Here is a 17250-nt window from a genome sequence, read left to right as displayed (position 1 = left end):
TTCCTTTTTGCTATTTATAGAAGCACAATCAATAGTTTTATGGCAGACAGTAGTTAATTAGCCCTTTTTGGGAAGGTGAATGAAGCTTCATTAGCTCTATCGAGAATCAACAATTCCATGATGTCCCTGTCGTGGTCAGTATTATCTCATTTTGAGATTTGAGCCTGAATCATACTTTGGCTGCAAAAAATGGCCGCCTCTGTGGTGGCATCTACCATGTGCATTGAACTCTCAGTTGCTATCAGGAGGGCACCCACTGGGGTGTTTAACCAGGTGTTCTCTTTGTTCCTAATGGTTCCAGGTCCTTTGGTTTCTGTGACTGATACACTGTTGTTTTATTGATATGTTTTTACAGCATTATTTCACTATGATATGAGTGTTGTGTGAATTGCTTTGGTTCTCCTTTTTAAAGTTATGCGTATGGTTGGCAAGTTGACAAATGGCTTCACCTTATGGCTGAATTACATGAGCTCACTGTAACAGACTAGAACATGAGAGAGACATGGGACAGGTCCTAGTTGAATTCAGAATTAAGCTGGTCATTTGCACATAGTGAGAGAAAGAAAAGATGATGGATGGAAGTGCCAAAGCCAATTGTCATTAGCAACACACACAAAAATTGAAGGGTTTTTTGGGGGGGAGGGGCTGCATGGGTGTGAATCTTTTATTTTAAATAAATGTCAGATTTAAATTATCTAAACTTCCCTTTAATTTGAAATAGTAAAAAGCTATGTGTATAGTGTTCTTGTGTCATTCTCAACATTTCATTGTAGCTTGCACACGGAAACGTCACAATGGATTATGCTTTACATCACTTTTCTAATTACACACCCTTGTGCAGTGAAAACATCCTCCTTAATGTATTTGCTATAGGTAAACATTGGGATCCTTAAACATGTTAATTTGGAAGTAGGTCTTGCTGAAATTAGTGGGGTTAACCTGCAAGCAAATATCTTTATGGATTGAAGTGCAAGTTCCAAAAATATCGTATCATGAAAGAAAAGACGAGCCAACATAATAAAGCTACTTTAGAGCTGCATCGATTCACTATATAATTACTATTCTGAAAATGTCAAATTTGAATGTAATGTCTGTAAATGGCTTGTTTCAAATATCAGTAGAAAAACTCTTTGAGTGGTGAAGTTCGGCAGAAGATTTTATGTGACATTTCCACCCCCTACCGTTTTTTTGAATTAGCCATACAGTGTTCAACATAATTGAATTACTTATTTGATGCCTGGACAGAGAGGCAGCCGTGTTGTAATCTCTCTCGGTCCAAATGCAACATGCTGCCTTTGTCACCGTTGACATTAATTATTGATAAAGGTTTCAGAAATAGCGCATGTGCTGGCAGCCTTGCCTGTAATATAAGATAGAGGCTGCAGAGATGCTAGAGGGATTTATAGGCAGTGGTGCACCTGTAGCATTTGGGCTTGTCTGAACTTTGGATTTTGCTGTGAGCTGCCGAAGATCTGCATCAGTGACAAAATAAATGATGGGAAGATGAGTCGCCAAGCTTACTTCTATCGTGTCCCTCCACAGGAACTGCACAGAAGGACCCAGCTTCAGCCTGAGCCAGCGAAGACGAAAGCTCTTCAGACCGTCATAGAAATGAAGGTATGGACTTTTAATGCTTGCCGGCACACTTCAGCTTAATGCGATAACCACCATTAATGCCTGTTGGCTGAAGCATAAAAGGATTCCTAGCTTTTATTATAGACATGGGTTTGCACAGCATGACTGTGTCACATTGCCACCCACATTTTGTTCCCAAATGCGTGCCGTATCTGTTAAACATCCCATACTTCGTGTGGGATGCTACCACTTGGGGCAAAATATGATAATATTCATTGTCTCCCGAAAGGATATCATTTTTCATTGTGCTGTATTTTCCTGACAAATAAAAAATATTGCACTCTTTTCTCTCAGCCAGCACAGCTGTTTTCTCAAGCAACTTGCCTGCTGACATATTTGTAGCAAGAGACCAAACAATCTGAGTTTGCAGGTTTTAGAGACCGGGAAACAGAAGTGGCTTTTCTGAGCAGAATAATAATACTTTAGAAGTTTCATGTTTTGTCAAAGCAGACTTATTATTCGCCATTCTGCACCATAATCATTCTTCACACCTGTTGCCACCATTCTTAATTCAGGAGGAAACTCCTTTGGACAGTAGGCATACTGTGAAGTAAAATTGTATCAAGGTATGTTTATCTGTGTTACAGAGCATGCACATTTTTAACAAATATAAATATTTGGGACATTGTACTCCTTACTTGTACTCCTTACATACGGGAAAATATATAGATGCAGGTACAGTAAAGATATAGTAATTATAGCAACATTAAGATATGATCAAATCAAAACTGTATTGATTAGATTTAGGCAGCTATTTACATGACAGTATGCATCCCCCCCCCGCACTATAAGCAGAATGCATTTAGATCCTTTCCTTACTTCATTTATTCACATAGTACTTCAGTGAGGTAGGTCACTATTTCACGTATTGGTATAGAGTCACGTTCACTATTGATATAGTGATTTGCACCATTTCACTGTTCATTTGATCACTCTAGCTCTCACTCTTTTGAGTTGTTTTTAAATTTGCACCCACTTTCAACCAGTTACCATTTTGAGGCAAGGGGTAAGTCTCAATGACATGAAACGCTAAAATGTTTGTGCCTCAGGGTTAGACTCATCAAAGTCATGGGCTCCAGTGAACACTATGCATTTGACAAACCGCAAATATTCTACTTTCTGGAAATTTTTTGGCAACGGAATGTCTGGCAGAATTCTTTCCAGTTTGCTCAGTCCCATGTAAATCCCTCTATTCAATGATTGAAAGCTTACCAAGTGACTTGAGTCAATTACCATCTCTCAGCCTAATCTACACATTTATTTATAGTCTTAAAAAAAAGATATAACATAATAATACAAATAATACTATTTATATCCCACCCATCTGACTGGATAATGCAAGCAAGATATTTCCGAGAATAGTTCTGAAGCTAAAGGGAAGAGAGATAGAATAATGTGTGCTGCCTCAGGCTCCTTAGAGGAAAAAGTCACATGCTGCAATATCATTGGCCCAGGAACCAGTCATTGTGGTAGTGAAAAGGGCCTTGTGGGCAAGAGCCCCCTGAATTAGATAGATCCTGCAGCACTAGGGCCTATAGAACCAGAGCTAGGACCCTTTGGCTGGGCCTGAGGGGCCAAGTGCCTCTCAACCTATCTTGCTGGTCTGCAGGCCAGAGAGTTGGCGCTTTGAGCCTAGGAAAGGTATGCTGGAGGCAGAAGCTTAAGAGGCCTCAGTCTATCTCTATCTAGCTTTTGTCAAAGTAAGTTGCTCACCTGGAGCTCTTTGGGCTGGGGCAACACTTAACTTGTCCGTGGGCTCCTTTACCAGACTCTGAAGGATGTGGCCTTTCTTCTTTCAACCCCTCCCATATGGGTAGGAAAAGAACACACCCAAGTGTTTAGTTTCAGCTTCATAGAATATCAGCTTGTTGGGTGGAATTCCAGCGTAGTGATAAATGGTGTATGCATACATGTGGGGAACAAGGTCTGCACCCACAACTGGACTTTCCCTTGTGCACCTGCTAGACGAGGGGCCAGCAAACTTTTTCAGCAGGGGCCAGTCCACTGACCCTCAAACATTGTGGGGGGCTGGACTATATTTTTTTTGGGGGGGGATGAACGAATTCCTATGCCCCACAAATAACCCAGAGATGCATTTTAAATAAAAGCACACATTTTATTCATGTAAAAACATCAGGCAGGCCCCACAAATAACCCAGAGATGCATTTTAAATAAAAGGACACATTCTACTCATGTAAAACACACTGATTCCCGGACTGTCCTTGGGCCAGATTGAGAAGGCGATTGAGCTGGGTCAGGCCCCTGGGCCTTAGGTTGCCTACCCATGTGCTAGACCCATTCTGGGTTTACTCCCCACCCTCCAGAACAGATTTAGGGGGCACGGGGGAGGGGTTGGAAGTCCCATTGTATGAGTGGACCTCATTCCATTCATGTAACAATTTAGTAGAATCCTACCTGTTGTGTTATACAAACCAGGGGGGTGTAGTGTAAAATAAACTTTGGCCAGTTTCAGTGCAAGCCAACTTTGAAAACTAGTTATGAATCAGGCTTGTTTAACAGACCAAAACTCTTTGGGTTTGTTCCTGATACCTTTTTTTTTTTTTTTTTACACAGTACTAAGATAATACTTTCTGGACAGTGATAACATAATATATAGATATTATATATATACTATCAACAGGGCTCCTAGGTATACATGAAGGTTTTATATCATGTATTTATTTATTTTTTACTTAAACTTTCTCAATTTAATTTTTTAAAAATCTAATTGTCAGACTTTTCCCATAATATTTTTTTTCCACCTCCTGAGTCCTGTCTCCCTACCAAGATCTCCATTAACCCCCTCCCGCATGCCGGAACTTGCCATGTTCTTGCAGTGGCTAGTTTAACACTGCTTCTGTGGTAAACTGGTATGATGGTGTCCTGGGCTGAAAGTATGGGTCCAGATAAGTTATCCTGGGTGACTGCAAGGTTTCTAGGTATGCCAAAAATGCTGACGTTCCAAAGCAATTGGCCATGGGGCTGGGGCTGGGGGGAGACCGTAGGGCACTGCTGGGATAGATACCACAAGTGAACCCACCTCATGTTTTGTTTGGAAGCCCAAACCTTTACCTTTCTTCAATGATCACACACCTTATCCTGTCATTGTAAGGTACCCTTGCCTTTTTCATTGTGTCCAACCTTCTTTTCATCAGACTTGTGGGTTATCCACAAGTTTGTTTCTCAGGGGACTTCCTACTTTGCCCCCTACCTTTAGCCATGCTGCCTCCAAGATACCTATCCCTTAGCTTCATAACCTACCAGACCGTTATATCACTCAGTTTCCCTGCAGTCAACCCTCCTCATCTGCTGCAACAGCCAGAAATCTTCCATTCCTTAAGCTCTATGTAATGGTTTGTCTTAGCCTTTCGTTTTCCTCACAGAGCTGCCATTGTTTCCAAACATTCTTCTATAGATGGTTTTTCTTGACTACTTAGAATGTTTATGAACATTTCATGACATCACAGCAGCTCAGGCAAAGGAGCTGTTGGGAGGCAGGCATCCAGCCAACAACTAGGGTTGTTTTTTTTCATGTTCGATTTATAAGTTCAGAGTGTCTACAAAGAAGAAGTAAAGCCTTGTTTTACTATAAAGAAAGTCAGGCAATGGTGCTTTGGGGGGAAACGCATCACTTAAATGCCTTCTGAAAAATACTAACTTTTGGTTCTTCGAAACAATTTGTTCAGGTTTTCTATATCATTATGTTACACTAAATAATGTTCTGGCAGATTTTTTAAAATGGAAATAATACGTCAGCAAAGTTTGTGAGACTGATAGATATCTATATAAATTAAGTCAATTTGTTGATATACAGCGGTACCTCTGGTTGTGCATGGGATCTGTTCTGGAGCTCCAGTCAGTTCCCTAGGTGTGCGTATCCATGTGCACGGCGTGGTTTGATGCTTCTGTGTATGTGCGCAGTGCATAGAGTGCTTTTGCACATGCGCGTGCAGCAAAACCCAGAAAAATACTTCCAGGTTTGCCGCGCATGTATCCTGAAGGATACGTAACCAGAAGTGAACGTAAGTAGAGGTACCACTGTATTGAGAAATCTAGCTGTCTGAAAGACATTAGTGATGGTTAGGCACAGCAGCCATCCTAAAAGGAAGAATGTATTTAAGCGTTATTGTTACTTTCAGTACTGAGTGATTGCCTTTTGCATATTTTCCCTGAAGGAAAAATAATTCTTGCAGGCATGATTATTAGCTTGGATTCTTCTTTTTTGTCTAATAAAATAAGAATTGTAAAGAAAATAGAATTATAAATCCTTTTTTTAAAAAAGATGCCTGATTGATTTCAGTTTCTGGGTTTTTTTGTTTTTGTTTTTGCCTAAAAGTGTCCACAAGTAACTTTGCAGTAATTCATATTAGAAAACAGTGTCTTAGCATGAGGTTTTGTTTTGTTGTTGATTTACTTGAATTGAATATTTTTATTTCAAAAGCAGTTCATAATGCACATGCATACTGAACTACCTAAAGATAACATAAAAGGAATATTCCAAAGAAAAAACACCATAAGTTTCCCTAAAAATAACACATTGTTTTATTGTATGCATGGGATAAAGAATCTGGAATCATGTATGTGCTGCTTTTACATGATTTTGTAATTTTGTTGTCCACATTATCAAACTTGCAAAGTGGGAAGAGAATAAACCCTTGCAATACCAGGTCCCCTATCTGGGCAGAACATTGCTTTAGAAATGCTTTATTTAAAAGTAGGAAAATGGTCCCGTTCCCCCCCCCCCCCGAATACCAAATAGACCACATGCATTCTGGACAGGACTATAGTATTAGTTCCAGGTTTGGGGAGTTCCTTGGGAAGAAGGGCAGACTCCTCTTCCCTTAGTTGGTCCACATTCTGCTTGCCTGTTGCCTACTTGCTGTTTCTCCTTCTTTGCATCGTCACCACCACCTGCTTCCTTGCCACTGAGATAGCTGGTTAGCAAGATGGTGAATGATGGTGCTCCCTTTCCTCCTCATTTCCTTCCTGGAGAGCAGATTGGACTGAGCATGAGCAGCGATAGAGGTACTGAGCAGTTATTGTGCCTGCCCTATACTGCTTAGAGAAGGTGGCAAATGGATCCAGGCTGTGTTCAATTCCAGCAGCAGCTTCCTCTTTACCTTCTTACCCATCTTATCTCTTTACCTTCTTACATTACCTTCTTGCCCATCCCCACTCTCTCCCCCTCCAGACCATGCTAATCTCTGAGGAGGTGGACTCTGTTCCTTGACGCATTGCATCTTTTTGGTCTCAAGTAGTTGGAGTGGTTCTTTGCCTTACTCCAGCCACTTTCAGTTGTACCAGGCACTGTCTGTATATCTCCCCCTTCCTGTTAGCAGACTTTGTGCATAGAAGTGAATCTTCAACAATACTGTTTCCTTTCTTCTTATTGACCCTGGAAGCCTTTCCCATTCCGAACAGTCTTGCAATATTCTCCTGTCTCCAGATCTTCCTTATCTGGGTGGCATACTGTCAGAGCTGCTCTCAGATCCTAGCTCACAGAGGATCACGCTAGCCAGCGTTCACTTTATAAAAGTCTTTATTGAGTTACAGTTTCCATTTCCAAGCTGCTGCGTGCAGCTCTACGTCCTATAAGCTAGACCGGCGAAGCTCCGTCTGAGTCTCCGCCCCTTGTACACCAACTTAATACCCTAGCCTTACTCCACCTTTTCCGCCTGACCGTTCTCCTCTGGGTCCCTCTGCCCCCCGTGGTCTCTTCCTTCCTGGACTCTTCTGACGCTGACCCCCCGGACCCTCCTGTCTCCTTGCGTCGGGCTTTAGGACCTGGCTCCCTTTCCGGGCTGCTCACTGCGCCGCCTTCCGGTGCATTTGAACTTGGCACGCGCGCCCAACCTTCCACTTTCCGCTTGACCGTTTCTTCGCTCTCCGATGGAGGTGTGGCCACTCCTGACTCATGCCCTCCCCCCTGCTGCGAGCTGCCAGAGCTCGATACCTGGCGCCTTTCCTCCCCACTGCGCTCTGTTGGTGACGCTGGCCCCGATTTCCAACTGCTGCCCTCTGAACCCTCTCTGGACCCTTCTTCCTGGGGTGTCCCCCTAAGCTCCCCCCTTGCTCTGGCCACTGGCGCTCCTTTCTGTGAATCTTCTGATTCACTGGACAGGCTCGGAGATCTCGGGTCATCGTCGTCACTCATCTTTTCTTCGGACTCCTCCCCCTCGCTCTCTGTTTTCTCCCTTGCCCTCGCCTCTGCTCCTGAACCCCTGACACATACGTTTTGAGAACTGATCTCCCAAATGACCTCAGCTTTCCTTCCTTGTGATTTTGCCTTGCTCTTGGGTACGGATAGATGAACCTGTCAATTTCATTTTCTCATTTTTTTCCAATCTTAAATTCAGTTTTCCACATTTCCGCAGCACTTTGGGGGACTTTTTTCTTTAAAAAAAACCCAACACATGAAAATTTGTGTGCATTTTAATGCATTTTTTCTTACTAAACACATTTTTGCCTGCAGTTTTGACTAATACACACATTTTTGCAACCAATTTCTCCTAAAGTAATGCATTTTTGTGTATCATTTTTATATGTGCTTTTAATGCACATAATTTTAGACCCTCTAATAATTTAATGCCCTCTAATAATTTAATGCCCAGATAATTTAATGCCCTCTAATAATTTAATGCCCACATAATCTAATGCCCTCTAATTTTTTGCTCTATAAGATGCACCAGACCACAAGACACACCTAGTTTTTGGAGGAGGAAAACAAGAAAAAAAATATTTTGAATCTCAGAAGCCAGAACAGCAAGAGGGATTGCTGCGCAGTGAAAGCAGCAATCCCTCTTTTTGTTCTGGCTTCTGGGATAGCTGCACAGCCTGCATTCTCTCCATAAGACGCGCACACATTTCCCCTTACTTTTTAGGAGGGAAAAAGTGAGTCTTATAGAGCAAAAAATACGGTAGTAATGTACTCTGATTAAAAAAATCAGAGAAGTACAACTTTCAAAGGATAATCCTGCAGATGTCCTCTGGCCCTCTCTTCTTCTGAGAGACTTCAAACCTTCAGGGACATGGAAACTCTTCTGTATGGAATAATTTCCTTCCTTTTTTAATAGTTTCCTCTAAAAATAGAATGCTTGGATAAGGAGTTAATGTTATTCACATTGTTCCCAATCCAAAGGCATATGTGGGAAAGCTCTGTATGTGCAGTAGGGCTTCAAACCACCTTTATGGAAGCAGACCTTCTACTACCATTCAAAACTCATGAGAACTTCAGAAATAGCCTCAGAAGAGAGATGCTGATCTTGGAGGAAAAACCTTGAAAAATCCTGGTGCAAGAGCGCAAGCCCTTGCAACTACTGAAATTATATCTTTGGCTTGTAATCTTTGGTGGCAATTATGAGGAGGAGTAGATACCTGCTTCTGGGGCTTTCTTTAAAATTAGACATATTCTCCAATATATGGGACCCCGTATTTTGGCATTGTAGCTATTAGGTTTTCTCAATGAAAAGGCATTGGTAAAGCCCCTATAATATACACAAGGACTACATTCAGGGAACTCAGAAACGATGGACATAAGAAATCAAACTATCGTCTATGTGTGTGGAAGATTTGCAAGAACTTATTTCTGTTTATTTCAAGGGGCAATCCATTGGAATGGCTACTAGAGAATTTCTATAATTAAAGTATACAGAATTTGGGAAAACTGACATACATGGTGACAACTGTGTTACATGTGCAAAAGAGGAAGTGGGTGCATCGAGAGTTCTTAACTGAATGAATTTGTGGTTTACCTTGGTTCTTGCAGAGACAGCCGTCTATATATATTGATCCAGCTGTGATATATCAGGTATGTTAAAGCACTGCTGCTGCAAAGCTTAGTGTGTAGTGTGTAGTGTTCACTTTGCACGGGGCTGCCCTTTCTCTAGTTCTAAAGTTAGATCTAGATCTTTTCAAGACCAGTATGCGCACAAGGACAGAATCACAGTATACAGTACTTTGCATGAGATTCTCCTTTGATTGCTCTTTTTTGTGAATGACTCTTTATGCTTTTCCTATCTTATTACCTGGGACTCAGGTGGCGCTGTGGTCTAAACCACTGAGCCTAGAGCTTGCCGATCGGAAGGTCGGCGGTTCGAATCCCTGCGACGGGGTGAGCTCCCATTGCTAGCAGTTCAAAAGCACATCAAAGTGCAAGTAGATAAATAGGTACCCCTCCAGCAGGAAGGTAAATGGTGTTTCCGTGCGCTGTTCTGGTTTCACCAGAAGCTGCTTAGTAATGCTGGCCACCCAGAAAACTGTCTGCGGACAAACGCCAGCTCCCTTGGCCAGTAAAGCAAGATGAGCGCCGCAACCCCAGAGTTGTTCGCGACTGGACTTAACTATCAGGGGTCCTTTACCTTTTTATCTTATTACCGAAGTGCACTTTTGACAGGGTATTTCTTCCTAAACCTAGTCTGCTTAGTCTTGTTTTCTCTGAACTTTTTTAATCTTTTTGCAAATCTTAGCAGCTTGGGAGAAGACAAGATTTGCTCTACAGCGAAGTTTTGTAGTACTGTAAATCCCTGTTGCTTCTTAAAGATTCTTATACATGTTTATTTTCCAGAAAGAAAATGGCTGGAAGATCTAGCGGTTAGGCTGCCATCTTAAAACCATTCACTCTTTGCAAGTTCTTTTTGTTCTGCGGGAATTCCTCTTTGAGTTAATTGTCTCAAGATTGCTTCCTAAATTTTTATTACATAATGTACTTCATGCTCATTAGACATGTTTTGTGAGCAATCTACTCACAATTACTTACAGAATTGCTCATGGAAAGCATTTATAGATAATTATGAGAAATATATTCACTGGCATTTCATGAAAATAGAATCACTGTTCTTTGAATTAAATTAAATTAAATTACTGCTTATGAATGCTTAGTTGCCTTGTTAGAAAGGTGAGGTACAAATACCGAAAACCTAAACATTAATAACAATGATAAAATTCTTCACCACTGCTTTTGTGTGTAACAGTTGTGCATTGGCTTTGTGGGATCTGTGTTGTGGTTTTGAGTTGTGCCATTTGCAGATATGTATAATAGTGTTTCAGTGCTTTACGCATAACTTTGACTCTTTCTTTGCTTCCTGATGATGGGATAGAACATCAGAAATACCTTACTACTAGTAAATGAATATTGATACATCATTTATAGAACATAATAGTTTTATATTTTTAAGTTTTTTTTAATGCTACCCTTCATTATATTTTCCTCAGAACTATTTTTATTTGTTAGGGGCAATTTAAAAATGTGCAACTTTACAATGCATGTATTTTCCAGAAAACAGAAGACGTAAAGATGCAGAGTGCTGTGATTTCGTCACTCCCTTCCTTTAAGTTTTCAAGTGGTTAGTTGTGCCTGATGTTGAAAGCGATCGTAGTTTCAATAAGTGCCTTTAATGTTGCTATCGTATCAGCTGCTGTTAAGGTTCATAGACTGAACTTTTAAGACCTCATGTTTGAAGGTTTGCTTTTTGTACAAAAAGCAGTAGCTCTTTGAATTCTCTCTCCATTTTGGTTCTCAACAAGGATGTCAGAAACTATTTACTGGGCCCATTTGGGGACTTTTTTCAGGACCTCTTTGGGTTCTGAGTTTACATGTAAGTGCTACAAGTTTGGTCCTGCAATGAATGTTGCTCCTGTTCAGGGTTCCAGCCATCCCCTTTCTAGGATACCCTTGTTGCAGAGTTAGTGATGTGCACCTACCCTGTGAGGTGCACAGGGTTATGGTTTCAACCCTTTAGTACTGCCACCACCCTGCTGACAAGCCTCCATCACAAGAAAGTGCACAGCCTTCTGACTCTTAGTCTGGGATAGGTATCCTGGGAAACAGCCAGCAGATTTTTTCCAGTCACCGCTGGAAGGAAATGTCTCTTCTCTTGATTTGCTGAGTATTCTGTTCCAGGGAGTGGTTTCAGCCAGATGCAGTTCTAGATTGAGCAGGCAGAGGTTTACTAGGCATGAGCAAGGGATCCAAGGCAAAAACAAGTTAGTCTAAGTTCAGGCTCTGGAAAGGCAGTGTCAAACAAGGCACAATTCCATTAAGGAACCGTAAAGCAGGGTTCAGGTTCCAATAAAGCAAAGCTGAGGAAAGCAGAGGCCAGAGTATGATAAGGCAAAGTTCAAGTAAGGGGAGAAAAGGACTCTATATCCTGAATTGCAGGATTTTTAAAATACCCCAATAATGGACTAGGTATGACAAGAGGCGGTGAGATGGTTCTCCATATTAGGAACCAATGAAATAAGTGTGGCAGAGTGGTGTCTTCCATTTGACCTGGTTCTATTCTATTTTCCCCCATGGTCTGTTAATTCACTGGGCAATCCTGATCAGCCATGCTGGAAGGCTTTCAGCTGAGAGGGAGGTGTCCCACTGCCTAGTTCTGCCCAGCTGTGCTGAACTCTGCTGCTAGGAGGCTCCATTGCTACTATGCCTGCCTAAATTGCAGGTGGACAGATGCTACTTCTGGCAGTATCCCTGCTGGTAGTAGCCAGAATATACCCCTGAAACAGGTTGTTTTGGAGGTGAGAGGGAATGGAGGTAGATGTGCCAAGGATCTGATGACAATGGGCTTGATCTGGACCTCTCTGCTGCACCAGCTGGCACAGCAAATACACCCACCCACACCTAACACAAAAACACCCAACAGGATTTTCCTGCTCCTTCTTCCATCCATTCCATATTTAAATAAACTGTTTCCTTCTTAAACACATCGGGCAATGTTATTTCACTGGGATCATGAAGCTGGCAAAATGGGCAGATTGTGAGGGCTCTAGAGGCTAGACCTACAATAGAAAGATAAAACACACACTTATATCCTTGCTTTGCTGATGATTTATGCAGTTTCACCCTGTGTGGTTTCTTGGCTTTAGAATCAAGGCAAGCTTTTGCCTACAATGTGTTTCAGATCAGAGCACCTTCTTTTATGAGTTTCCTGAATGCAAAGAAGCAGTATCCTTGTTTAGAAAACAAGGGTGGGGGGTCCACATTTTTAATTTTTATTTTTTTTGGTTATACAATTATATGTGGGCATGTTCCAGTAAAATTTAGACCAAAAGCTGTCCCAGCTCCTTGTGCCAGCACTTTTCTTTTCCCTACGTTGCTCTTGTATTGCACTTTATACTTTCAAATATTGCATACCAACACTTTTTTTCTTTCAAAATTAGGACACAAAAATAGCTTCACTAGAACGTAATATCAGAGACCTTGAAGATGAAATACAGATGTTGAAGACTAATGGAGTTCTGAACACAGAAGATCGAGAAGAAGAAATCAAACAAATAGAAGTTTACAAGAGTCACTCAAAGTTCATGAAAAACAAGGTATATTCTTCTAATCAAATGAGAGCACTATTTCAGTTCAGATTTTCTGAGGGTGGTGGTAATTTTACTGTCAACCTTTGATCCGAAGTGGGTGGTACTAAGAAAACCTTCCTGAAAAGTATGATAACTTTCAGGAGGTATATTGTTTTCACTGGTAATTTACCTTAGTGAGAGAAGTTTCCATGTTATATTCTGTGTGCATAGGCAACCTTTGTTAGAGCCATGTCACACAAGCGTGAAAAACTTGTTCTAGTTTGAGGGCATTCTTTGGGCAAAACATATTAAATTGCTGCAGAAAGAGGAAGTGCTTTTGTCCTCCTGACTAAAAATCAAGCATTCCTGTTATCATTTCTTTGCCATCTCACCATGCACCAGAAAAAGCAACTGTGGAATTGAAGACAATTGAGATGTCGCATAATTCCACATGTGGCACATATATTCATTTGATGTGCACAATGGTAGGAATATTAGAAAGGTGTAATTCTTCTACACAGGTTAAGAATCCAATGGTAGGAATATTAGAAAGGTGTAACTCTGCTACACAGGTTAAGAATCCAATGGTAGGAATATTAGAAAGGTGTAACTCTGCTACACAGGTTAAGAATCCAATGGTAGGAATATTAGAAAGGTGTAACTCTGCTACACAGGTTAAGAATCCACTGGACTATAAAGACAACAAGTCAACATCAGGTAAGTCTGCTGAGTCACCTCTGAAATATTAGGCAGTCACAATTCAAGTAATGAGCTAAGGAAAAATATGTTTGATTTGCTTTACCTTCAGAGCAGTACTCCTCCAGAAAGCCACCACATGTTCGGGGTCATGTATAAATAGATTGGAGTTTTAGAAATGTAAAGCGGAAGTTACAATGATTTTGAGAGGGTGGGATGCAATAGATTCCTCTGCTCTTAAAGGGCAGATGGTTGAGCATGCCATTGTTTTGTCACAGCCGTCTGATCAACTTTTTGATAATCATGCTACATTCTGATGAAAGTCTGTTTAACCTGTGTCAACAGCCCTGTCCTTCCTCTGACAATTGAGATTTGCAGCAAAAGATACTACTTCTGCCATTCATCACAGGACCTTTCAAGGTGGAAAAAATATTTATATGGCTGTCAGCAAGGAGATCTTATTATACCCCATCTGTCGGACCTGAGATTGCTGATAAGGAACTGTGATAAATATAAGTCCTGAATGATGGCAACCAGGAGAACAAGGCCCCATTCACAGGCAACAACTCTAGGTGTTATAATGCTCTTTGGAGGAAACAAGATTAGATTTAAAGAGTATCTACATATATTTTAATTTAAATGAAAAAGGCACCCATGACTGCTAAAAGCAGACAATTGTGGAAGGTTGATTATTTTTCTTGAAGTCTATGCTTTAAAAAGCAAAGTTTAAAGTTGCTCAGCACAAACACACACACACACACACAATTTATTTGCCTTTATTTTGGTAGGCATTTATCCACTCTTGAGGGGGTCCTAGACTAGTAGCCAAAACTTTCAAAAAGAAAAAAGGTTACAATTTTAAAAAATATATATGTAATAGGAAATGGGACAGGCATGAAGTTTAATTTGTTTGAATTGGGAATTGGATCCTGAGCCAAATCAAGACAGCCTCCAAGCACATTAGAATCATAGAAGTGTAGAATTGGAAGGGGTCCCAAAGGTCATCTAGTCCAATCACCTATAATGCAGGAATCTCAGCTAAAGTATCCATGACAGATGCCCATCCAACCTCTGCTTAAAAACCTCCAATGAAGGAGAGTCCACAACCTTCCAAGGGAGCCTATTTCACTGCTGAACAACTCTTACTGTCAGAAAGTTATTCCTGATGTTTAGTTGGAATCTCCTTTCTTCTAACATGAATCCATTGGTTCGAGTCCTGCCCTGTGGAGCAGGAGGAAACAAGCTTGCTCCATCTTCCATGTGACAGCCCTCAAGATATTTGAAGATGGCTGTCATATTTTCCCTCAGCCTCCTCTTTTCCAGGCTAAACATACCTAGCTCTTTCAACCATTCTTCAACAGGATTCATCTCCAGACCCTTGATCATCTTGGTTGCTCTCCTCTGTACATGTACCAACTTGTCAGTATCGTTAAATTGTGGTGCCCAGAACTAGGCGCACTATTCCAGGTGTGGTCTGACCAAGGCAGTACCAAGCTGTACTATTACTTCTCTTGATCTGGACACTATAGTTCCATTGATGCAGCCTAGAATAGGCTCCTGCATCACACTGTTGACTCATGTTAAGCCTGTGATATACTAAGACCCCTAAATCCTTTTCATGCACTGCTGGTAAGCCAGGAGACCCCTATCTTATATTTGTGCATCTGGTTCTTCCTGCCTAAGTGCAGAACCTTACATTTGTTCCTACTGAAATTCATTTTGTTGGCTTGGGCCCAGTTCTTCAATCTGTTAAGGTCATTTTGAATCCTGATTGTCTTTTTGGCATTTGCTACCCTTCCCAGTTTGGTGTCATCTGCAAATTTGATCCCCTCATTTTGTTCATCCAAGTAGTTTATAAAGACGTTGAACAACAGTGGGCCCACGACAGAACCCTGTGGCACCCCACTTGTCACTTTTCTCCAGGATGACAAGGAACCATTAATGAGCACTCTCTGGGTTTGGTCAGTCAGTCCACTTAACAGTTACCTCATCTAGCTCACATTTTTCCAGCTTCCTCACAAGTATATCATGGGGGACTTTGTCAAAAGCCTTACTGAAATCAAGATACACAAGCATCCCCCTGATCAACCAATCTTGTAATTTTATCAGAGAGAGAGAGAGAGAGAGAGAGAGATTCGTTTGGCATGGCTTGTTTTTGAGAAACCCATGCTGGGTCTTAGTAATTATAGCACCCTTTTGTAAGTTCTCACAGACCTACTGTTGAATTCTGTTCTAGGACCTTTCCTGGTATCAGTGTCAAGCTCACCGGTCAGTAGTTACCTGGGTCTTCTCCCCCCCTTTTGAAGATGGGGATATTTGTCTGCCTCCAGTCTGCAGGGACTTCACATGTTCTCCAATAATTCTCAAAGATTATAGACTGAGATTGCAAGCTTATTTAGTACCCTTTGGTGCAACTCATCAGGCCCTAGAAATTTAAATTCAAGTAAAGTAAAGTAAAGTAGCTAGGTGTTCCTTTACCACCTGTTTTTCTGCTTTGGCAGTATCCTGCTCTATTGTGGTCAAGGCACACACTCCTAATAAAAATGACTGCCCATTCAGCATGAGAACATCTTTTGATTGGTCTTTCATCATGTAGCCAGATTTCAGTCTGCAAGCTGACACTGAACTGGAAAAAGAGGAATTTTATTTTACAGAGGTACCTCGGGTTATAAACACCTTGGGTTACAAACACTTAGGGTTATAGACTCCGCTAACCTGGAAGTAGTACCTCGGGTTAAAACTTTGCTCCAGGTTGAGAACAGAAATCGTACAGCGGCAGCAGTGGAAGGTCCCATTAGCTAAAGTGGTACCTCAGGTTAAGAACGGTTTCAGGTTAAGAACAGACCTCCGGAACGAATTAAGTTCGTAACCAGAGGTTCCACTGTATATTATTTTTTATTTTGCCAGCCCAAACCCAGTCTTTTCCCTAAGAAATATGAGATACGTTGCTTTATAAAAAGAGGTCCAGCCTTATGTCTTGTTTCAACCATTAAATAGTTCACCAGAGAAGATCTAGTTATTTTTCTATATGTGCATGGCAAAACTCTCTACCTGTTTGCAAATCATGTAGCTGGAGTTTCTTGCTAGTGAGTAGAAATACATAGCATATCTATAATCCAAATGACACCATGTTCTTTGACTGATTGTTTATCAGGTGTTGCTTGTATGATGGATAAAATTGTGAAGATCTTTCAGTAGAGATTTGGTTCTGGGATAGCCATATGGGACTCATATAAAACACATGCTGTTCTGCATACTGGCTTCAGCTTGACATTGTACTGTGTGGAATTTCACTCACCTTATTTTGATATTTTGGTTTTGGCTATATATCTCTGCTTACTGGTGGTTTTATGGCAAATACATGGAAGATGTTTGCCATTCTTCCAAAAAGATCTTTAAAAAGTTAACATGCTCTTGAGTAAGTTGAATCTTATGTTTTAATTTTGTCCTTGAATGGGTTTTCTTCTAAACTCCTCTCTTATTTGCATTGAGATAATGCATAATTTGCTATTCCTTCTTCCTTTGCTTAGCTTGCAATCCTTTTAGATTCCTTTTAGATTGTAATTTAGACCTGCCTTATTTTGCTTAAAGTCTCCATAGAATACCAGCCAATTTTCAGCGCTTGCTATATT

General features: G+C 41.0%; 1 protein-coding gene across 13 annotated transcripts in view; it reads left to right on the top strand.

Annotated features, from left to right (window-relative positions):
* Positions 1-17250, top strand: part of ERC2 (ELKS/RAB6-interacting/CAST family member 2) — a 510602-nt gene that overhangs the window by 126530 nt on the left and 366822 nt on the right. For all 13 annotated transcript variants that reach the window (XM_083489222.1, XM_083489221.1, XM_083489224.1 and 10 more), the window contains 2 exons: positions 1543-1617; positions 12794-12949. In XM_083489222.1, the coding sequence (XP_083345348.1) occupies positions 1543-1617; positions 12794-12949 (231 nt within the window). The remainder of the gene's footprint in view (positions 1-1542; positions 1618-12793; positions 12950-17250) is intronic.

The sequence above is a fragment of the Podarcis liolepis genome (assembly GCF_965112155.1).
Source record: "Podarcis liolepis genome assembly, chromosome: 2".
In the NCBI taxonomy this organism is placed as follows: Eukaryota; Metazoa; Chordata; class Lepidosauria; order Squamata; family Lacertidae; genus Podarcis; species Podarcis liolepis.
The sequence above is the reverse complement of the archived record's forward strand: the minus strand, read 5'-3'. Positions and strand labels throughout refer to the sequence as shown.